At 26.8% G+C, this 23,035-nt stretch overlaps 4 protein-coding genes across 5 annotated transcripts in view; 2 read left to right on the top strand and 2 right to left on the bottom strand.

Annotated features, from left to right (window-relative positions):
- Window positions 1–3,588: 3,588 nt before the first annotated feature.
- LOC108551377 (serine/threonine-protein kinase SIK3) lies at window positions 3,589–9,163 on the bottom strand. Its single transcript, XM_017905515.1, has 13 exons — window positions 9,011–9,163; window positions 7,916–8,212; window positions 7,337–7,507; window positions 7,129–7,252; window positions 6,929–7,049; window positions 6,608–6,845; window positions 6,179–6,503; window positions 5,964–6,097; window positions 5,713–5,872; window positions 4,982–5,119; window positions 4,585–4,806; window positions 4,317–4,513; window positions 3,589–4,196 (listed from the first exon to the last, which is right to left on the bottom strand). The coding sequence occupies exons 1-13, from the start codon at window positions 9,161–9,163 to the stop codon at window positions 3,693–3,695; spliced, it is 2,784 nt and encodes a 927-aa protein (XP_017761004.1). The 3' UTR covers window positions 3,589–3,692.
- On the top strand, window positions 6,210–11,406 carry Zip102B (Zinc/iron regulated transporter-related protein 102B). Its single transcript, XM_017905516.1, has 6 exons — window positions 6,210–6,248; window positions 10,040–10,135; window positions 10,284–10,410; window positions 10,587–10,813; window positions 10,927–11,061; window positions 11,155–11,406. The coding sequence occupies exons 1-6, from the start codon at window positions 6,210–6,212 to the stop codon at window positions 11,404–11,406; spliced, it is 876 nt and encodes a 291-aa protein (XP_017761005.1).
- A 1,083-nt stretch (window positions 11,407–12,489) lies between these two features.
- Lkb1 (Lkb1/serine/threonine kinase 11) lies at window positions 12,490–16,229 on the top strand. Of its 2 annotated transcripts, none has more exons than XM_017905529.1 (6): window positions 12,490–12,900; window positions 13,470–13,590; window positions 14,043–14,228; window positions 14,375–14,511; window positions 14,643–14,986; window positions 16,072–16,229. In XM_017905529.1, the coding sequence occupies exons 1-6, from the start codon at window positions 12,557–12,559 to the stop codon at window positions 16,227–16,229; spliced, it is 1,290 nt and encodes a 429-aa protein (XP_017761018.1). In that variant the 5' UTR covers window positions 12,490–12,556. The 2 variants fall into 2 exon arrangements, with proteins under 2 accessions (XP_017761018.1, XP_017761019.1); XM_017905530.1 differs by lacking the exon at window positions 16,072–16,229 and adding an exon at window positions 15,625–15,750.
- Window positions 16,230–20,158: 3,929 nt separating this feature from the next.
- LOC108551375 (vesicle-fusing ATPase 1) overlaps window positions 20,159–23,035 on the bottom strand; it is a 12,874-nt gene continuing 9,997 nt past the window's right edge. Inside the window, 9 exon segments of the mRNA XM_017905513.1 lie at window positions 20,159–20,276; window positions 20,362–20,520; window positions 20,603–20,787; window positions 20,862–21,152; window positions 21,274–21,573; window positions 21,657–21,881; window positions 21,973–22,600; window positions 22,672–22,784; window positions 22,786–22,897. Coding sequence (XP_017761002.1) covers window positions 20,159–20,276; window positions 20,362–20,520; window positions 20,603–20,787; window positions 20,862–21,152; window positions 21,274–21,573; window positions 21,657–21,881; window positions 21,973–22,600; window positions 22,672–22,784; window positions 22,786–22,897 — 2,131 coding nt within the window.

Genomic DNA, 23,035 nt, shown 5'->3' on the forward strand with positions numbered 1-23,035 from the left:
TATCTAAAATATAAGACAGTGTAATTTACTAATTTAAAATTTGCTTATATTAATGACAAAATCAATTTCTTTAATAAATTATTTAGTTCAATATTTTAATGAAATAATCTTACCTAATATTTACTTTCAAGTTTGAATTTAATTCATATAAAAATATTTAAACATTTTGTATTTCAATAATGCTACATTTCTTTTCTTTATATTCATTTATACTATGGTAATTAACAAATTTGAACGGTAATACATAAACTGTCCATCATTAGTTTATTTACACTGAGATGATTGAATTGGAACGAGCCGGATAAATAAGTGCCCTCTATCAAATTGATTAGCGCGGGAAAAATATCTGTTCTATTATCTCAGATAGAACGAAAATTGGTATTTGACAAAAAAATCGAATTATATATTATACAAATAAAAATTCAATTATTTTAGCGAATATTAGACAACAATTAACAAATGGGTTTATTTTTACACGAAACAAATAAAAACATTAAAAATGCACATGTCTTGAATATTTCTTTTATTTTTATTTTATCATATTCAATCAATATGTATTGTATCTACCTAGCCATTAGTATATTTAAAAATCACAGTCTTAGTTGAAGAATTGACAGCAGAAAATACTATCTGTATCCTATCCATATAGCAAATGTTTACAATGTACATAATTTGCTTCTGTATACATACACTCTGTATGTATGCTAAATGAATAATTATGTATATGTGTTATGTACAATAAGTTGGATTATGTTGACCTACACTTTCACTGTTGTGCGTAATTGGTAATATTTTTGCCCATTTTCCATCAAAACAGAATTTTTTCAATTATACATAATTGCATTCTCTATCACAATATTATGAAATTTAATTACAATGAAAAGATACCTATTTGTTAAATTTTTTGGTATTCTTTAATATTCTTTAACATTTATTATGTATATTTAAATTAACAATAGAAAATAAAATATTAATCAAAATAATGTAATTTATAAGACTTTGATTATTGTATCTTAATATCCCAGATTTAAAAATTTAAAGAATATATACAACAAATCATAATATACAAGGACAAAAGCATGCACTTCAATGTTATAAAAAATAAGGAAGACCCAAACAACAGTATTGTTATACACAAAATTACTTATAAGATATTGAGAGAAAACTGAAATATTTGGCAGAAAAATTTGTAGAAATAAATTATTGCTTTAGGATTCTCTTGTAATAGATATTCAGAGTGTACTTATTCTTATTTCATATACTAGCGATATACTTAATTTATGCTGTAGTAGATATTTTTAGATATCTAATACTTAATATATCAAGACTTATTGAAAATTCTTTTTCCATAATGATTTATAATGAAATATACCATCCATATTAATACAAAATTGGTGTATATTGCAAGTTGAACGATCTTCAAAAATTATAAAGATATATTACAATATTTAATGGTATATATTCATTATGAATCTAATATAAGTGCACATGTATAAGATTTCCACTTTTACAAGAATTTGTAAAAAGAAACTTGAAAATGATAACATAACTATTAATTACTCGATGGAAATTGGGCATTACATGATATTTATAGGCTATTCTTATTTGATTAACTAATGAAATAATTTATCCATAAAATTTATAACTTAATTTAAATTAACATGAGAGGAATTTAAATGAATACTTAATATCTACGTATTTTTGTAGATATCATAATGAAACATATTGTAAGAATAATTATATATTAACAAATATTTCAATGCATTAGAGTATTAAAACCAGTTATCTCAAATAGAATAGCCTGTATAATGTACACTTTAAAAATCTCTAGATAGTACATACCATATATTTACATTAAATTTCACTATTTACAGAAATGCAGAAATATTATTACCTTCAATAAATGTAAGTTGACCCATGATATAAAGTGGAATATTCAAACAGAATATGTATTAATACATGAAGCATAATGCTTCGTGATTCTACTTGCAGAATACAGCTTGTATGTAATATATTACATAGTATTTCTTCAGTTACGTATTTTGTATTTATTATAAAATAATTATAAATATTATTATTGAATATAATGAAAAAAAAAAAGAAAAGAAAAAATACATTATTACCAGAAAAAGAATAAGCATATATTTAATATAATAAAAAATAAATAAATAAATAAGTAAAATATATACATGCAAGTTGTATTCTGTAAAAAACATTCATTGTAACTTGTACTATAGACAAAACATTTCTCTGCATATTATCTTCTGTTTAGTTTATAAACAAGTAAATTTAGAAAAATATTTTGTTTATGATAAGTGAATTAAATTCCCTACTTCTTTCATATGCGACACTAATATAATGTCTTTTATCTAATCATTGCAACATAATAAAAAGATGTGCCAACAACTTCATTTAACATTAACTAGAAATTATTATGGATGTTTGTATTTTCCTTTTGTTTTTAAAATACGAATAGTAAAAGATATACCTTTCCTATTCGATAATATAAAAGCAACTCAACTCTTTGGTTACACAAGGAGAGCTAGGTTGCATACTTTCCTTTCTAAATGGCAATAATTAAATGCTCCATAATCGCAACCATTGGAAAGTATACTTCCCCTATATTAATATTTTATGATCTTTAAAAAATTAATAGTTCTTGATTATATTATTAATGAAATACCATTCATTTAAGAATTGCAACAAATATAATATACGATTTTAGAAAAGAAAAATATACAATCGTAATTCAGTCTGGATAATTTTTAAACTACAAACCACAATAATGTATTTGCACTATACAAAAAATTATGTATATATCTCTAACTATTAAAATTAAATTATCCAACAAAGTGGTATTTGTACCAGAAACAAGAAGGCAATTCTTCTAGTCCCAATAATATAAAAGACAAAAGAAAATTACAGTATCTGTAAAATGAATATATACAAACATGGAATACATATTATGAAATTAAAACTGTTTGCAATGGCAATCGATTAAATATAGTAAATTCCATATAAAACATCTCTATTACATTAGAAAGACATACATATCATGAAAATGCTTACACTTTGCCATCTTATCCCGTACAAAAGACGCTTTTCTTTTTACCTAAGCTAAAAAGGGCACCTGATGATGATTTGAACAGTAAAATATGAATTTACTAGCTATAAACTTCTAACATGAAGACAAATATTCTACAAAAAGGAATGGTGTGTGATGTACATTAACGATTAAAGTTTTATGAAAATCGTTCAGGTTTGTTAATACTTAAATTGTTTAAAAATAGCAAAACATTGTCTTGCTTGCATAAAAGCATGTATATCTGTATATCTTTTAAAGTCTTAATAGTAAGACACTAAAAAATTATCGTAACGTTTTTGTTCTAGCTTCATATTATGCATTAGTTAAAATTCCTCTTTTTTCCGTATTTATAAATCAAAACAAAAAAAAAAAAAAAAAAAAAAAAAAAAAAAAAAAAAAAAAAAATTTAAAAAAATAAAAAGAATATTGAAAAATGAAGCACACTGAATGTTATATATATGAATGTATCAATATAAAGAATGGTATGCTTAAAGTACCGCTCGTACGTATGCAGCATGCATGTGCAATACTGTAATGAGTGGTGTGTGTGGCACCAGGAATGTAACGTAATATATAAGAAAAACATTATATTATGTGCTGGCTGTCGTCAAACAGTAATACACGAGATCAGCTGCTGACAAAGTTGACTGTACTGTAATTGGTCCCCACTAATTCTTCGCATCTTAATACCTTTTACTTCCTTCTCTTCAGATTCACATACTCTAAGTTCAATTTGAACACCACCTGGGTATTCTAAACTAAGCCCGCCACCTTTCACTTCCTCTCTAGAGAAGACAAATCCTTTTGGAGGGGCTCTTGCGTCTATAATTTGTTTTACACGGCCTAATATAGCTTCTGAATTTAATCTACTCGATTCATCCGACAATGTAACTTCGACTTCTGTAGGTATTGACGTATTCAGTGGCCTACCAATACCGCGTGTGATACTAGGTCTTGATGGATCACACGGTTCAGAGATGATAAAGCTGGGAAGAGGACTGTAATGAGGCAACGTATCTTCAAGCGAATCAGGCGATGGAGATGGTGAAGGTGAACAACTAATTAATGTTACTTGTCCTCCAAGATCTGTTATAGATATTTGAGGTGGTACCTAAAACAATTAGGATAGTTATTTTAATTAAATTATTTTCAGAACAGAAAATTATAATCATAAACAGCAACACATTAAAAAATAATAACATTATTTAATTCGTATTTAAAAGTTATTTACTCTAGGTATTTCCACAGGATGTTCTTCTTGAATCATATCTAAAGCTGGACTATTACTAGGTGAATAACTAACTGGTGTAGTAGCCGGTGATCTATGATGCCTTAATGGACTCAAATCTAAGGGTGTTGCTGGTGGCTGTGTTGGAGTACCATGAACTATACTGCCCTGTACTGTTGCTGTGGTTAATCCACTTAAACCTATCAATGATATAAATTATATTATAGTTTTAAAAGTTTTATATCTGAAATTTATAAAAAAAAAGAAATACCTTGTGTGATTGCTGCTACCCCTCTTTCATGTACAGGAGATCCAGGAATACTTGCAGGACTATGCGATGGGGACGCTAATCTTTGCAACTGTTGATATTCTTGTTGAAGTGCTTGAATTCCAGGTCCAGGTGGGCCCGAACCTTCAGAGGCTCTCCGAACAGGTGAATATCTTTCTGTAGAAACGTGAGTACTTGGTTCCTTATATGAATCTCTGTTGCCTACTAGAAACAATAAAACAAAATATTGTATTACTTAATTATTACAATTATGCAAATAACTGTGGTGCATATGATAAAACATAAATAATCACAGAATCATGTTAATAATGTATGTACAATACTTATAGTAATTCGTTTTTCTATTTGAACAAAATGCAAAAAACCACGCAAAAATTACCAGTGCTAGTATGATACAATGAAGTCTTCCTATGGTGTGGAAGTGTAGATCCTCTAAGGTGTGTTGGTAACAGCCGTGATGGGAGGTAAGCTCTATTCATCCTAGCTTCGACCTCCATTACCATTTCCGGATTTATAACTACATGCATATTACCAACCAACGAGGCATGGTAGTGCAGTGGACACAAAAAAACCATGCAAAATCAAAAATAAAATCAAATGAAACATTGTAATGAAATTATATAGTAATTAAAAAATACATGGCAAATAAAGTGCATATGTATTTAAACAATAATTGTATATGAACATAAAATGTAATTATTCAAATATATTTACAATTACCATGTGATAATATTATATACCAATAAAAATACAATAATAAATAATATAATAATTATAGTATTTATAAATATATGTATATATTTAACTGCATTATGAATATAAAAACATTTATATAAATAAAAATTTTGTCAGATAAGAACATTTATCATGCAATATACCACTGTTAAAAAAAAAAAAAAAACATACCAATATGCAAATACTGCAAAAGCAGATAAAAACAAAGCATACTAATAATACTTACAGCTTCAAAATGAAGAAATATAGCAAGCTTTTAAACTAATTGATATGATAAATTATAGTAATCAACTTTTATTGAGGTGATATAAAACGTGTTGTAATAAAGTGCTGATGATGTGCACACGAATACCTGAAAGGTATAGTCCACAGTACCTGGTCTTTGCATAACAGCAGTAACACCACTTCGTCTTCTTCTATCACTACCTCCACTTCCACTTCCACTATTATTACCATTTGCATCATTATTTCCACTATTAACTCCCACATTTAATGATTGAGCACATGGTCCTAGAGTTGGACTTCCACTTTGCATCTAAATACAATACGAACAAATTAGTAACACCACAAATTTATAAGATTAATATTTGTAGATTAATAACTATCACAATATATATTTCTCTTACAGGTTGTAAGTGTTCTCTACTACCAGGTTGACTCCATCCTCCATCTTCAGCACCACCAGAATTACTGCCATGTTGTTGATAAAAGACATGAAGATTAGCTCCACCATCTGAAGCTCTTCTTCCAAAACTCCCAGCTGTAATTCACCAATATTAAAAAAAAAAGAAGGAAATAGAATGATTAATTAAAAAAATAATTAACCTATAATATTACTTACTTGCTCCCATCACTGGAGGAGGTTTCAATAAATGTTGATCTTTGATTTGAAAGTTTTGTGGAGGTTGATGTTGAACTAAAGGAAGGTTTAAGGGCAGATTTGTATGAGGTAACACTTGAGGGTCAGTATTATTACACTGTAATATAGGAAGAAGCCGCAATCCCGGATCACCGGAAGTGTAATTATAACTATAGGGATATGATGTTGGTGGCTGATGTGCTGTATCACCAGGTCCAACTGTGTGCCTTCTTGTTGTGTGATAAGGTGTGCCAGGTGTAAGTTGCATTCCACTTCTTTCTTCAGTTTCTGCTTCTGTATCACCAAACTTAAAAAAGAAAAGAAAAGAAAAAAAAAACAAAAGAAATAGATGAAACATAATTTTTATATATATATATATTGCCACATAACAGAATGTAATTTAATATGTACCTTTTCTAACTGATGTGCTCCATCAGGAGCATAGTCTCCTGGTAAACTTTGAATACTAGGTAAACTAGGCATTGTCGGTTCTAATCGATCAACAAGAAGATTATATATTGCTGACACATGATCAAAAGCATTCCCTTGAACTGCTTTTAATAACGTTTCAGCACTAAGTCCTGGCAATCTTAACATATTTTCTATCACTACCTGATTTAATTGTGGTGGCACATTTTCAGGACTACACCTAACAATATATAATGGAGTATATAGTACCTTTTGAAACACTTATTTCAAATATAATGCATATTATTAGTATTTCTATATTACCCTCCTGGTTCAGGTTCTGTTACCCCATCTCCACCCATCCAGGAGTGTGCTAAAATTTGTGAGATACTTAAACGTCTTTCTGGTTCTACTACCAACATATGCCTAATCAACTTCTCACATTCTATAAAAAAAATTAATATATTAGTACAATGAAAGAAAACAATATATCTCAAAATTATTTAAACTTGTATATTTTGTACCTGCAGACATAAAAAATGGTATTCTGAACTTCCCTGAGATAACAACAGAACGTAGTAGTTGCATTGTGGGTCCATCAAATGGTAATGCACCACAAACCAATACATACAAAACAACACCTAGACTCTAAAATTATAAATAAAATACGTCAATGATAATTTAATTGAAAATTGACTACTATTTTAATAATAATAATAGGATATAACATACCCATACATCAGCTCTTGGACCATCATAATGTTTCCCTTCAAAAATTTCTGGAGCAGCATATGGTGGTGATCCGCACCAGGTGCTAAGTGGAACACCCGGAGTATATTCATTACTAAATCCAAAGTCTGCAAGTTTTATATTATTGTCTGCATCAAGTAGTAAATTCTCAGCCTAAAATAATAATAAAAATAATAATAATGACACTAACAACAGCAACAACAACAGCAACAGCAACAACAACAACAATAGTGGTGGTGGTGGTGGTAGTAGTAGTAATAATAATAATAGTAGTAGTCGTAGTAGTAGTAATAATAATAATAATAACAACAACACTATACTACTACTGCCACTGCTGCTGCTACTACTACACGACTACTACTACTATTACTACTGCTACTACTACTACTATCACTACCACCACCACCACCACCACCACCACCACTACCACTACCACTACCACTAATAATAATAATAATAATAAAAATAATAATAGTATATCATCATTTAGTTTATAAATGCAATTGATTTATTTTAAAAAAATGTAAAATACTTAAAAAATACATTTTTGTGTATTTAGACCTTAAGATCTCGATGAACAACTCTCTGTTGATGAAGATAACGAACAGCTAAGACAATTTGACGAAAAATTCGTCTTGCTTCTGGTTCTGGCATTCTTCCATTTCTTACAAGATGATCAAATATTTCTCCTCCAGGAGCATATTCAGTAACTAAATATATCATCTTTTCTGTTTCCATTACTTGATATAATCTAATAATATGAGGATGCCTTAATCGTTTCATTATATGAACTTCACGAAAAATTTTGGCTAGATTTTCTTCATTTAATTTTGTTTTATCTATTATTTTAATTGCAACCTACAACAAAATATATTTATTACAAATTTATAAAATTTAAGAAATATATATGACTAAATGATAAACAAATAACATTTAATATATGCTTAATTTAAATAAGCATTTCATTATCTTAAAAAGCTTAAAACTCATGTTAATAATTAATAATATATACATACATATATACGTGTGTGTGTGCGCGCGCGCGTGTGTGTCGTATGTGCGCGCCCGTGTGTGTAATAAAAGTTTACAAATTTTTCAAAATATATCAAAATATATTGAGCATTAAAGAAAAGATGTACTTTTTCACATAATTTGTATTTCATAAAAATTATTTATATTACTGTAACATAACACTAGTATACAAAATTTTAGTATGATAATATTTAATTTAATTATTACATCAAAGTAGAAAAATATACAAAGAGGAAAGAACAAGACACAATGAATGCAAATTAAAAAAAATATTATCGGTACATTTCAAACCAATACATATTTGTATAGACATTAATAAAAAATATTATTAGTTTTGTTTTTATTTTGTAATGATATTCAATCTATTACTAATAATAATAATTTGGAAAACATTTAACAAACATATTTCAATCGATGTAATAGTATCTGTTGGTAACATCAATCATGAAACATTTTTTAAAGTTATTAGTTCTTTTCATGTTGTGACATATTGTTATTACATAGGAAGCTTTCATAATACGGAAGAAAAGATATAATTTACATGTCTACATCGTCATTCAAAAATATAAGGACAAAATGACGGGTTTCGTGTTTGTAAGAAAAATGTTTTAACAATGGACTTACCTTCGATTTTGTTACAACGTGAGTGGCCATTTTAACAACAGCAAAATTTCCCTTGCCAATAGTTTTTTCCAATTCGTAATAACCGACACGAATAAGTTTGTTGACAGAAAATTCCTGCGAAACCTCATTGTGCGACGTCGTCGCGGATGCCATTTTTTAATCACTTGTCTCACTCAACTCGTTACCAATCACCTACTGCTTAGTACATTAATATTTCCGCTAGAGGTGCCACTCCGACACTTCTGCCATCTAGTAAAATAATTCAAATTAAAAAATCAAAAGAAATCAACTATTATTATTAACTAAAATACAAATCCTAAGACAACATTTTATAGAAAACAATTTATAATGATGAATTAACGAAGTCAATAAAAAAGATTTGTTAATTATCCTTAGTTATTGATTAAACATGCTTTGTTTACTTTTTTACATAATCACGAGATAAATCTTTATACGCCATCTATGCCAGTAAATATTATTCGTGAAAATTAATATATATAGATATGAATTTATTAACTTCTTTTAATCCATAAATTATGGAATATATCATTCTTAGGTTCGATTTATATTTACCGTTCTTACATACGTGGACAAGAAAAACGGTATATGTACTTATTTTTCAAATAGAACAATGACTTTTTCATCATAAAGTTCTTTTTATCTTTAAGCAATTCTTCAAGTATTATGAAATTATATGAGTCATTAATAATATCTTCAATGAAATAAATTAATGACTTTTCTATATGAGATATTTTATTACATCTAACTTTTCCTCTTCTATGGTCGTAAAAGTAGGTTGCTTTTATATCTCTGCCATACTCATAGTATTCACCGCGAAACTGCTACGTAGACGAAAACAGATTGTTAAACGTTATCAGAAATTGTGTTTTAGTTAAAATGCAATAGTAAAATAATTATTATTTTAACAAATACAATATAACTAATCATTTAATATTAAGTGGCAATGAAAAAGTAATAATTCGATGAAGTGAATACTTTACTTTTATTCAAAAAAACACATTTTAAAAAATGGAAGAAAGTACAGTTTTATGGATACTTTCACTGGTAATGTTAATAGGTTCCTGTATAGCTGGATCCTTGCCATTAGTCATGAATTTATCTGAGGTAATGTCCTTTTCATTTGATGATAGGTGAAAAGACAACAATTTTTTTATCTATCATTTTCTGTGATTGTCATATACTTAAACTACTGATTACAGATTCTACAAAGAACTCCATGATCATGAACATCATGAACCTTTAATCTTTCTAGGATAAATTACAACTGGTTTCGATACTTGGTGCTGGACTTCTTGTAGGCACCGCGCTAGCTGTAATTATACCTGAGGGTATAAGAGCATTGTTTACTGGTGAAAGTAATAGTGATCAAGGAGTTCATAGTTAGTATTTCATAATAATATTTTTAATAAGATAGTTCATTATATTTAGTAAACAGAAATTTTTCATTTTTTCATAATATAAAATAAAATAAAAAATTCATTTTTTTGAAGATAAAACAGAGAAATGAAATTGTAATTGTAATTGTAATTTAATATCTTTGATCCTTATGTTTTAGGTGATCCTCATTCCTTAATAGGCATTAGTTTAATACTTGGTTTTGTATTTATGCTACTGGTTGATCAATGTTCAGCAAGAAGAAGTGGAGTAAGAGAAAGAAGTGTTACAGCTACTTTGGGTCTTGTAGTTCATGCAGCAGCTGATGGAGTAGCATTAGGAGCTGCTGCAACTACATCACAAGCTGATGTAGAATTAATTGTTTTTTTAGCAATAATGCTTCATAAGGTAAATAAAATAAATTGAATAACATTTTAATGAAAAATCTAATGTATCTAAGAAAAAGAATATTATATTGTATATTACAAATACCAAATAAATAAATCAGATACTTTTCACAGGCACCTGCTGCATTTGGTTTGGTATCATTTTTACTACATGAGGGAGTAGATAGAAAAAAAATTGGTAGACATCTTCTAGTATTTTCATTAGCTGCACCTTGTTTAGCTCTTATAACATATTTTGGTATTGGAAAGGTAAATTTTTTTAAGGTTAAATAATTGAATTAATACATCCTATATATTTTTAATATATTTTATATATTAATATGAAATTGATATATTTTTCAGGAAGGAAAAGAAACACTTAGTAATGTTAATGCGACTGGGGTAGCAATGTTATTTAGTGCAGGTACATTCTTATATGTTGCAACTGTACATGTTCTACCAGAACTAATGACAAGAAATAATGGCAACTATACACATCTACCAACTGCTGAAAATGTTACATTATCTTCTTCTGGACTCAAAGTTAAAGAAATATTAATTTTAGTATTAGGCTCTTTTTTACCTGCATTAATTACAACTGGTCATCATCATTGACAAAATAACATACAAAAAATATTCCTGTTTTTTCACTTTATGTAATATAAAATGTCCCTCTCATTAAAGGGTATAATATTTTACCACACTCCATGATTTTGATACAATCATGAAGTGACAACTGGAAAGTTTGTCAATTCAGACATCTATTTCAATAATAATCAAGAGATATACTTTTGTGTATTGTACATAATTGTAGAAAGGGCATATCATAATTATTATATATTTGTATAAATTTAAAGATAAAAAATAAGATACAAAGTTATGTAAAATAACGTAAAAAAACATTCTGAATAAGTTTTCATTTCTCAACGAAATTTCTTTTGATATAAAAACTTTTGATATAAAAAATAAATTAAATGTCTTTTTTTATATTGTTCCATATTATTTATACTATATAATTTTTATTTGAAAACGTACAATAAAAAGTACGTTTGAAGAAATATGTTTTTTTTAATTGTAACTTAGCAGTACCTGATTAATAATATGAACATATATATCTATAAACATTAAAATTGATCAATTTATTCCATCTGTTAAAATTGATATTTTTAGTTCTTGCATAAAAGAAAAATAATTACGATAAAAAACTTTTTATACATAAAATTGTGAAATTTCTGATTTTTATAGAATTTTTATAGAAACATATAATTTTGTAAGTGTAGTTTAAAATAATTAAAAATCAATTATTTACATTTATATATACAGAATTATTTATAAGGATATAAAAAAAATTTTAATAAATATAACATTTGACACAGAAATATTTTTTTGTGCGACGGATTTCTTTAGATCTATCAGAATATATAACAATATGATACAATTTTTTTGTAATTTTTTATATTTTCATTTTAAAGTTAAATATCAGGATATCTAGGGAGAAATTGGAAGAAAATTTGTATGAGTACGAAACAGAATAAAATTCAACAAATATATAATAATTTCAGATGTAAGAACGAAATACTTTCAAATTTGAGCGCTAATATAGTCGGTACGTGTGTTCCGGAACTGAGGTGATGATCGTGTCCTTTATTATCACAAACCGTGGTGGGAAATACAGCTGTAATTCACAACAATGGTGGTGCCGGTCGTGTTTTAGGTTAAAGTTGCGTGGTTTTCAGTAACTTTAGTCCAATTAGCATTGTGAAAAATGGACAATAGGATTACAATATGTGACCCAGATGAAGAAGAAATTAACAATGAAATATTTCGGGATATCGAACCAGTCACGTGGATCAATGATGATCCGAACTATGATTTGGATGAGATCAACATGTTCTTCCATAGGGTAGATTCTGACCAGATTATATACGAAGAAAAAAAGAAGAAATGTAAATTTATTGGTAAATATGTTATGGGTGATGTTCTTGGTGAAGGTAGTTACGGAAAGGTGAAAGAAGTGTTGGACTCAGAGACACTTTGTCGAAGAGCCGTGAAAATCTTAAAAAGGAAGAAACTTCGTAGAATCCCAAATGGAGAGCTTAACGTTCAACGGTACGATAAAGAAATTTTAATATTTCCTTTATATTTATCTATTCGTCAAATAAAATCCACTGAAAGCACCTTTAATTACTGATATTATGTGTAATCTCTTAAACTGTACAGATATGATACCACATGATTTGTGATATATTGTTCCATAATTTTTATTATTTATACACAAATCAAAGAAAGAAATGATTACTTTTATGCTGTTCATATAAATCTAACAAGAATGAATGTAAAAATTAAAATAATACATACGCTGTAAACATCCACATAATTCAAGTCGTCAAATGTTTTGTTATAAAAATTATAACCATTATTTTGAAATATATAATAAAAATAGGCTTTATATGTATATTACTTATATATAGATATATATTTATAATTTGTTTAAAAAGTATAATATTAAAAATCATAAATATTCAAATATAAAATTTGACTCTATATTATTGACCATTATGATTAACATAACATTAAAAAAAAATACTAATATAAGAAAGTAATTTTTTTTTTTTTTAAGTCATATATGCAACTACTTTTTAGAATTCTAAATATTGTTTATTCACATTCATTAACAGGGAGATAAGACTATTAAGGATATTAAAACATAAGAATATAATTAACCTTGTAGATGTTTTATATAATGATGAAAAGGAGAAGATGTACCTAGTTATGGAATTTTGTGTATGTGGATTACAGGTAAAGTTTAAAGGCCTTACACGGTTTATTTTAGAATGTGTTATACACATATACCTTTATAAATTGATATTTGATCGATATTTGAAGTTTCAGATGCAATCTGTGTGATAATTAATTCAATGTTTATAAACGTTTGTAATGCTTTTATAAAGATTTTTAGATTTTTTGCTATGTATTGTAATAATATTTAAAACTAATTCATTTTATATATTCTATATGAGAATAAAAAAAGCAGTTTTAAAAGATATTTTCTGATCTAATAAATATAAATAAAGAATGCAAAAAAATTAATATTTTCATATAATTAATTTCATACAATATGCTTTTCATAATTTAGTATAATAGTTTTATGCACTTTACAAAAATTTGTTGTTTTGTGCAAATTTTATGTATTATTAAAACTTGCATGGAATTAACAACAATTAGATTTCTATTTATTAGATTTTTTGCAGGATATGTTGGGAAGCACACCACTCAAAAAGCTTCCAATTTGGCAAGCACATGACTATTTCTGTCAGTTATTAGATGGTTTAGAATACCTTTACAGTAAAGGGATAGTACATAAAGATATAAAACCAGGGAATTTATTATTAGCTTTAGATGGTACCTTGAAAATTAGTGATTTTGGAGTTGCAGAGGTATATATTTAGTTTATTTCTTTTATTATATTAATATAATTTTTAGATTTAGATGTTTTGTATTAATAAAGTGTTAAAGCACCTGTTTTAGTAAATAAATTATAAAATAAAATGTACAAGAGTACAGATTCTCATGTTCTTATTAGGCATTGAACATGTTTTCTGAAGATGATACATGTAAGATGGGACAAGGTTCACCAGCATTTCAGCCCCCTGAAATTGCAAATGGCTGTGAAACATTTTCTGGTTTTAAAGTTGATATATGGAGTAGTGGGGTTACGTTGTAAGTGTATTTTCCTATAAACTATATATATTTTTGTAATTTAAAAATGTTCATTTATAAATCGGAGTTTTATTTTTACAAAATAAAAAAATTTGTTATATTTTTCTAACAAAGTATTAAATATTTTATAGGTACAATATAACTACAGGCCAATATCCTTTCCAAGGCGATAATATTTATAAATTATATGAAAATATCGGAAAAGGTGAATATACAATACCTGAAGAAGTAGAAGAGCCTTTAAAATCTCTTATAGAAGGAATGTTGCAAAAAGATGCAGATAAAAGATTTACTTTACAACAAGTTAGAAAACATCCATGGACTATATGCAGGCATCCTAGAACACAAGAAGAAGTGCCTATCCCTCCTCTTAAAGGACACAAATGGCACAGTATGACCGTACTACCATACCTAATGGAATATCATTACGGAGGTGACGACAATCCTACATATTATACCGAACATCAACTAAATGGTATGCATTTTTTTATGCATTCACTCCCTCTTTTTTCTGTTTCTCTGTTTTTTCTTCTTCTTCTTCTTCTTCTTCGTCTTTGTCTTCTTTTTTATTTATCTTTTTTTTGCATTGTGCTATGTGTTGTATTTATGTATTAAATCTTCAATTTCTGTTGCTATAATATTTGATATTAGTTATATTCATAATATTAGTGCATTCACAACTAACAAAAAGGTAAGATAAATATGTTAAAAATCTGCATGCATGAAACCACCAATTAAAAAAGTATAAGAGTCATATATTGATACATTTGTGACTTAATATATTGTAGCTGACAAATGGCATTTGCACAATGGTTTGTTAATTATATTATGTTGTAATGAAATTATTAATTTTACTCAATGAAAACGTTTTATAACTGATAAAATTAGAATAGTATTCATATGTATTTATTTGTAGATGAGAAAACCTGTTGCATAATTTTCATAGATCATTTTAAATTAATAACAATATAAATATTATTAAATGTCAAAATATCTCTACCTTTTTCATATTCATTATTAAAAAAAATATTGATAAGAAAATAAATTTGTACAAATTATAATTATAAAGAAAGTATTTAAACATTTCAATAAAATACAGCTTTTGCTTTTCAGATTCTAAACGGAATACTGAACAATCTTTTTCAAATCGACTGCTAGTATTCTTATCAAAGACATGCACCATTCTGTAACAATGACACGCTTATATCTACCTATGATGTTGTGAGCTGACAAAAATGGGTACTCTCTATATAGTGTATACCCGGTTTTGCCCTTATGCATTTTGTAATATATAAAGTTACACATAAATTAATTATGGGATTGAAATCTTTAACTCAACAATGTTTTGGAATAGCCTTCTGTATTAGCTTTTGCAATGTGTCATGCGTATTTTAAATTGTGTGTAGTAATATTATAATTATTGCAAAAACAATTTCGTTTTGTATATTGCATGATTAACTATAGTTATTATATTATTTATATAAAAAAAATTAAATTTAAATTAATCCTCATAATATATATTCATGAGCAGGCACTAAATAAATTCGTTTCTTTGTCCAGAAGAAAAACGGCTTCAAGAAATGGATAAAATCAGTGAAGACCAAAAAACTACTTGGAATAGTCACAACAAACCAAATTCACATCAAAGTAAACGAAGGTGGCGCAAACCAATTTCATGTATTAATGTTAAAAAATTTCCATCTTGTAAGCCATCGTGATTTGACTCATTGTCGTGCTTATTTTTTTATTATATATTTTTCTGACTATGTCAGATGCAAAGTTTCTCTATAGTGGGGATGACTGAAAATTTAATAAATTTTGAAATGTGCTAGGATGAAACTATCCAGCTACAGCTCGAATTGAGTATAAAATTTGAACTAATTCAAAAACATTAAATGTAAACATTTGTGATATTAATATTAAATAGTCATAGTAGATAATTCATTATGATCTATTAATTATGAGGTTAATGACTCAATATTCAAATAAAGTGATTTTCTTTCATGTGCCATAATGAAGTTACAATTATTAAGGGTATCTGTTGTTAAACATTTTTTTGTATAACTTTTTTTTCTTTCCCTTTTTATTAACATAGGCGATAAAAAAATTTGAAAAGCAACACAGAAAACTATAAAATTATTTTTAACATTATTTTCTTAATTATCATCTTATTAAGTAATTTGTATTATCAAAAATTTTAAACAAAATATTACTTTGAAAGATATATGAGTGGGTTCTTTTTTACTAACTTTGACGTTATTAGAGTTTATATTGTTCTTATTCTTTCAGTAGAAAGCAGAAACTTTGTTTTCTTAAACAAATTTGTTTATATAATGCATTAACAAACTATTTGTAATATAAAAAATTTATGATTGATGTTATAATGGAGAATAAGATTATATAAGCATAAGAAAATGCTTAGTGCTAATTAATATCAAACATATGTCACAAACATTGTTTTAAATTGATATTGAAACTTTTCTCCGATATATGTACATGTTAAAAATATTTTATATATAATTGTTATTTAGAAAATATGATCTGTGTTTGTAGACTGCGTATATATTATAGTATTATCATCGTGAGATGACTTGAACACACTTAACGCATTCTTGTATCATAACTTAATACAAAACAAACATCAATTTTTCTATAATACAAGAATATTGAGGATTGTTTCACATATACTTACAATAGATTTTATCAAAGCGTACTTGAGTATCATTAAGGATAAATATTGATTTATATGTCTACCTTTAAATTTCATACTAAATATTTCATATTTGTGCTTTAATATTACATCAAGTATCATCAATTGGGTGTGATAAATTTGGCGTGTATTAAATCTTTGTATAGCAACATATTGCATACATATATGTTTCAAGTATGAATTGGAAATGTACTAGTTAAAAGACATACGACCAGTTCGGGGTATAGATGTATTGTATCTAATACGCTTCCATGGCAGAATTATTTATTTCACAAAAGAAATAGTAATAGAAGTTTTATTACAGGAATAAGATATATTCTTTTTAAAATAGGCTAAAATTAATGATACCGATATTGATGTTATTTCAAATATCCTTATTTCGTCTACGCAATTTATATACAAACAAAATCATAATGAAATGTTACAATATCACTTACCATGAGAATTTGATGTTACAAAAAATATGAATATAAAATGTTCTTTCCTTGATGGAATTAAGGTGCCTAAATACTGCCAAGTACTGAAAGCACATGATGAATAGTTATATTTTTTGTGATTGTACATATTATAAACAACAAAAAATTATAATTATATTTAGTTATGTAAAGAGTGAGCATGATAAGTAGGAGTTTATATCAAATTTATGTGATAATCCAATCTTGCTTTTCTGTTTAAAAATTTTTTTACTGTAAAATTTATTGTATATGTTATTTTGCAAAAACATACAGGATATTAAATAAGAAATGTATGATAATAACTTTTGATGAAATAAGGGACTTTTACTGATAACAAGCAAGTTTGTATACTGCTCTGTTGATTAACTTTAATTAATTACTCATATTTTTCACATTTAGAAATATACAAATTAAAGTTAACAAAACTGATAGTAGATTTAACAAGAAAAAACATATATATATAAAATATATGTGCACTATTTTTATATACCAGTAGTACATTATGTTCCCTAATATTCTTTTCACACATATATCATTAAATAATATGATATTTTATTACTTCAATTGTAAATTTTTTGCTAAAATTTAATAGAAAATTTTGATTTAAGAAGTAAGAAAAACATTAAAATTTACATAATTAAATTTCCTAAATTTGTGCAATTATTACATTATAATAAAATTTAAAATATTTAAAATATTTTTTAGGCCAAATACAATTTATTATTTTTGGTCATTTAACATATCTTTAAATATTTCTATAATGGTAAATAATTTGAATTAAATAATAGATATAATCATAATTTCAATTATTAATTCAAAGTTTGTAAGTTTATACTGCAATAATAAAACATGATACACGCACAGTAAAATGAAAGATTACAAAAAAAAATTGAATTGCGTTATTATAAGATACTGTATATTCAAAATTCATCTGTATAAAAGCTAAAAGTTATTACACAGAAGTATACATATTAATGTAATTAGTTTGTAATTTTAAATTGTAATATAGTCGCATTTGTGTAAAATCTGTGGAAACAAAATAACAGTAATGTCAAGTGAGCAACATTGTTATTATACTTCATTTTCAACATATATATTAGTAATTTAGATAAAGATAAGCAGAAAATAATTATTGTTATCATTCCACTTTAATAGATTTTATTTAACTTTTATACACATATTGTATATAGTCATAAATTTATTAATATATTAACACATACATAGTTATCATAAACATAAAGATATAATTCATTTTACAGCATTTATCAAGCATTACAAGAAATTTAATATTGATATACAGATTTTCTCATAGGTACTTTAACTGTATATACATACATCAAATCAGGAAACTATAGTACATACACAGTATATAGATAGCATAAATAGTCATAAAACAAATCTTTAAACAACTTACGCAAAATAAGTTACTTATTTTTAATATGCAGAGTAATTACACATTTACATGTCAATTTATCCTCAATCAATAGAAAATACACAAAATATTCTATTTTTTCATATATTTCTTAAAAAAATTGCTAACGAAATAAATATTTGCGCATATTGTATTTGGAATGGTTTTACTCCTAAGAGGCATCAATCTGTAGGTTCTAATGAACAGTAATCATAAAATACATACACACATTTACAACAAGAATAACAGCCAACTGTGAAACAGTAATAAACACAGTGTTTGGATATACATTACGTACAAATGGAGGCATAAAAATACATGTCTACAGAACATGTAATAAATTTTGCTAATAAATGAATAATTGCATTTATTGCTTTAATAATTGTTAGAAAAAACGTTATTAATATGGAATAAATCTATTTTACCATAGAATATAGTAACATATTAAAACTAAAGGAAGCATTTTTCTCCATTTTACAGAAATAAATTTCATTTCTATATAGATATAATAAGATATAATAACAATATCTATTTCATATACAACTATTGTATCGAATATAAATAAAATTTTCGAAGTTATCATAGGAAATTAATTATTTTAAATTTATATTTTAAGTTTTTGCAAACATTTAATTTTCTTACTATCTAACAAAAATTTTCTCTTTTTTGCTATTATGTCTTCTCTTTTTTACATTTTATATTTTACATTTTTTAAATTAGTAAAAGTACCTTACAACTTTAAATAATTTATTAGCAAGCAAAAAAATGAAACAAATATGATTAAAGAAATTATAAATATCGTATGTTTGCCAGAGTTAATTTTAAAAAATGATAGGAAATGCAATTTTTAAGTATATGTATAATATTTAAAATTAATTCACAAATTTTACCTAAGTATTTGTTTGATACACATGTACTTCATAACAATTGCATCTGATTTTTTCAACTGATATAAATTTAATATATATATATATATATATAAATGCAAATCTGTTATGTACGTATTATATATTACTCCGTAAACGGTATCTAATTCATTTCTACACAAATAATTACAACTTTAAATACTTATTATTCCAGTCCACCTTCTTCCTCTAGTTTTGAAAGGAATTTTGGAACTCTATAATTTGGTTCTACTTGACGTGCCATGTCTATTAAACATAGCAACTTTTTTATACCAATAAATACTCTGAAAGAAAAACATACAAATCATATATTTGATATCCATGTATTTAAATAGAAATCGGTATTGTTAATTTATAATAAAAGCATACCGTTTTCCCTGAAGTTTGGCATGCAAATATGCCATTTCATCTTTACTAAATAAATCAACTTCCTCCAAAACACTTAATAAATGATCAGGAGTTGATAAGTTTGGTACGTGGAGAGTTGTACTAAATGCTGACAACATTTCCATGTCATCCAAAACTTGTCTATAAAAAATACAATAATTACATTGATAAAAATCTACATAAGTATCTTAAGGTACCATTACAATAATATTAAATATTTTACCTGCGACTGGTAGTACAGAGTATTAATAATTTACGACCACGTGGTGGTTGTTTCTTTAATAAAACTAATAATGCTTGTAGGGTTAAGTTAGAATATCGTGGACCAATCGGTCCATAATCTAACAAACGCTCAATATTGTCAACTAAAATGCAACTAAGTTGTGAACGATATGCATCGTCGAATATCTAAAAACAAAAATATATATATTAAATTATATATTAATTATACTATAATTAAACAATATTAATTTTATATCTACCTTTCGAATTGAAAGACACTTTGCAGATTCTGTGAAACCAACCATATCTTCTGGTGTACATACTTTAACAAATGGAAAATCGGAATTCTTAGCTATTTGAGCAGCAAGAGCCGTTTTTCCACTATTTGGTGGTCCTTCTAACAAAACTGATACAAGACCAGAACCTTCAGTGGAACGTGCTTCTTGAATATATAAATTACCATCAGATAGAATCTCTGCTACTGGTTTGCCCCAGTTAATAATTCCACGTATAAGTAAATGATCTAATGCTTCTGCACTTGTACCAAATGCCTATGATGTAAGGATTTATTATATATAGGTCCAATTATTGTAGAACTTTGCTTATAACATTGTATAGCATATATTTGTAGATCTTTATTAATAACAATTGAATTTTATTAATATCACTTACTGGTTTAACATCATTTTCTAAAGCATGAAGGAAATCGGTTCTTGAAACCATAAGTTTTTCCATTGCTGCAGGATCTACTTCAACTTTACTAGAAGCTTTGATCAGTCGATTCATAGCAGTACTTTGTGCAGCTCTCACTAAACCTTCCAATTCTGCACCGCTGAAATTTTTAGTCAGTGTTGCTAATTCTTTTAAATCAACATCAGACGATACTTTTTTATAATCTCTCATTCGCGATGTATGAATATTAAGAATTTGAAATCTCCCATGTTCATCAGGTAAACTAATTTCCATTTGTACCTTTAAATATACATATTATATTTAATTAAATAATATTTTAAATAATATTTCTAAATGATAACTAATATTAATAAAAAGGATACCTCTAATCTACCAGGTCGTAACAAAGCTTCGTCAATCATATCTCTTCTGTTAGTCATACCAATAACAAGAATATTATTTAATTGTTCCACACCATCAATTTTTGCGAGCAACTGATTCACGACAGTATCGTGAACTCCTGTATTTCCGGCAACACTACCTCGAGACTTACAAATAGCATCAATTTCATCAAAAATAATTATATGTAATCCACTATTTGGCCCAAGCTAAAAATAAAAATTTATTTATTTTGAATATAGTAATGATATTTTTATAAAATATCTTTATACTCTTTTAAGATTAAAAATATCTTTATACTCTTTTCTCCTCCTCTTCAGCATCAGCAAATAATCTTCTAATATTAGCTTCACTTTCTCCAACATATTTGTCCAAAATTTGAGGGCCATTGACAATTTTAGGTTCTCTAGCATTTAACATAGTTCCTATTTGCCGTGCCATTAATGTTTTACCTGTACCTGGTGGACCATAAAGTAAAATTCCTTTAACATGCTTACAACCCAATTGAGTAACAATTTCTGGTGGAAAAACTCGAGATGCGAATGCTCTTCGGAAAATAGCACTAAATTCTTTATCCAGTCCACCAATTCCCATTTTTTGAAAATCCCAATCTGGATTAATGATCGATTGTCGAACGACTTTTCCTTTTGCTTTACCAACAAGATTTAAACTTGAATTCTCTGCTTTTTCAAATTGTATAACAGTATCGCCTAAACAACGGCCCATTTGAGTCTTTTTGGGCACTGTATTCTGTCCAGAACTTATAGCAGAAAGATCCGCAGCTTCTAAACTTTTAACTACAAGACCAAGCATTTTCTTATCTTTGAACTGAAACACCAGTTGTTGACCCACGGTGAATGCCTGCCCCGAAAATTGTAACAGAAAATCCTTAGCCATTTCATCAGTATTATATGGTTCCAAAGTAGTTCTAAAATACAATATATTGTAAATTTTATAGGCAATACTATTTTCTTTGAATTTTTTACACAATGTACATACGATTTTTTTTGTAAGAAATCAGCTTCCAATACAATAGTACATAAACATTCTGTACTTGAAGTAGGATTAAAATGATATGGTCGGACTTCAATTTCTTGATTAAGGGAAAGAAGTAGCCCATTTTCTTTGAGGTAAGCTAAATCCCACAGATCCTCTAAGTATATCATGATGTCGTTTTATAGTAAATACAAAATGATGATTTGGTACAGTGGTAACTTCAATGTGCCTAAACAACACAGTAATATTAAATTTCATATATACTGCTGAAAAGAGTGTAATTATTAAAATTATTTAATTAAATGAAATTTTACTATAATGATATCAAATATACAATTAATTAGATCAACCCATATATATATATATA

The sequence above is a fragment of the Eufriesea mexicana genome, unplaced genomic scaffold, assembly GCF_001483705.2.
Source record: "Eufriesea mexicana isolate 0111107269 unplaced genomic scaffold, ASM148370v2 scaffold3953, whole genome shotgun sequence".
Classification (NCBI taxonomy): Eukaryota; Metazoa; Arthropoda; class Insecta; order Hymenoptera; family Apidae; genus Eufriesea; species Eufriesea mexicana.

What these genes read in the sequence shown, in the direction of transcription:
- Zip102B (XM_017905516.1), top strand. Translation starts at nt 6,210, where the DNA reads ATGTTGATCTTTGATTTGAAAGTTTTGTGGAGGTTGATG. An exon ending in TAGTCATGAATTTATCTGAG is followed by an intron (nt 10,136 to 10,283) that starts GTAATGTCCTTT and finishes TAATCTTTCTAG; the next exon opens with GATAAATTACAACTGGTTTC. An exon ending in TAGCAATAATGCTTCATAAG is followed by an intron (nt 10,814 to 10,926) that starts GTAAATAAAATA and finishes TACTTTTCACAG; the next exon opens with GCACCTGCTGCATTTGGTTT.
- Lkb1 (XM_017905529.1), top strand. Translation starts at nt 12,557, where the DNA reads ATGGACAATAGGATTACAATATGTGACCCAGATGAAGAAGAAATTAAC. An exon ending in GGAGAGCTTAACGTTCAACG is followed by an intron (nt 12,901 to 13,469) that starts GTACGATAAAGA and finishes ATTCATTAACAG; the next exon opens with GGAGATAAGACTATTAAGGA. An exon ending in TGGAGTAGTGGGGTTACGTT is followed by an intron (nt 14,512 to 14,642) that starts GTAAGTGTATTT and finishes AATATTTTATAG; the next exon opens with GTACAATATAACTACAGGCC.
- LOC108551377 (XM_017905515.1), bottom strand. Translation starts at nt 9,163, where the DNA reads ATGGCATCCGCGACGACGTCGCACAATGAGGTTTCGCAGGAATTTTCT. An exon ending in ACGTTGTAACAAAATCGAAG is followed by an intron (nt 8,213 to 9,010) that starts GTAAGTCCATTG and finishes ATTTTGTTGTAG; the next exon opens with GTTGCAATTAAAATAATAGA. An exon ending in TTGTTCATCGAGATCTTAAG is followed by an intron (nt 7,508 to 7,915) that starts GTCTAAATACAC and finishes TTATTATTTTAG; the next exon opens with GCTGAGAATTTACTACTTGA.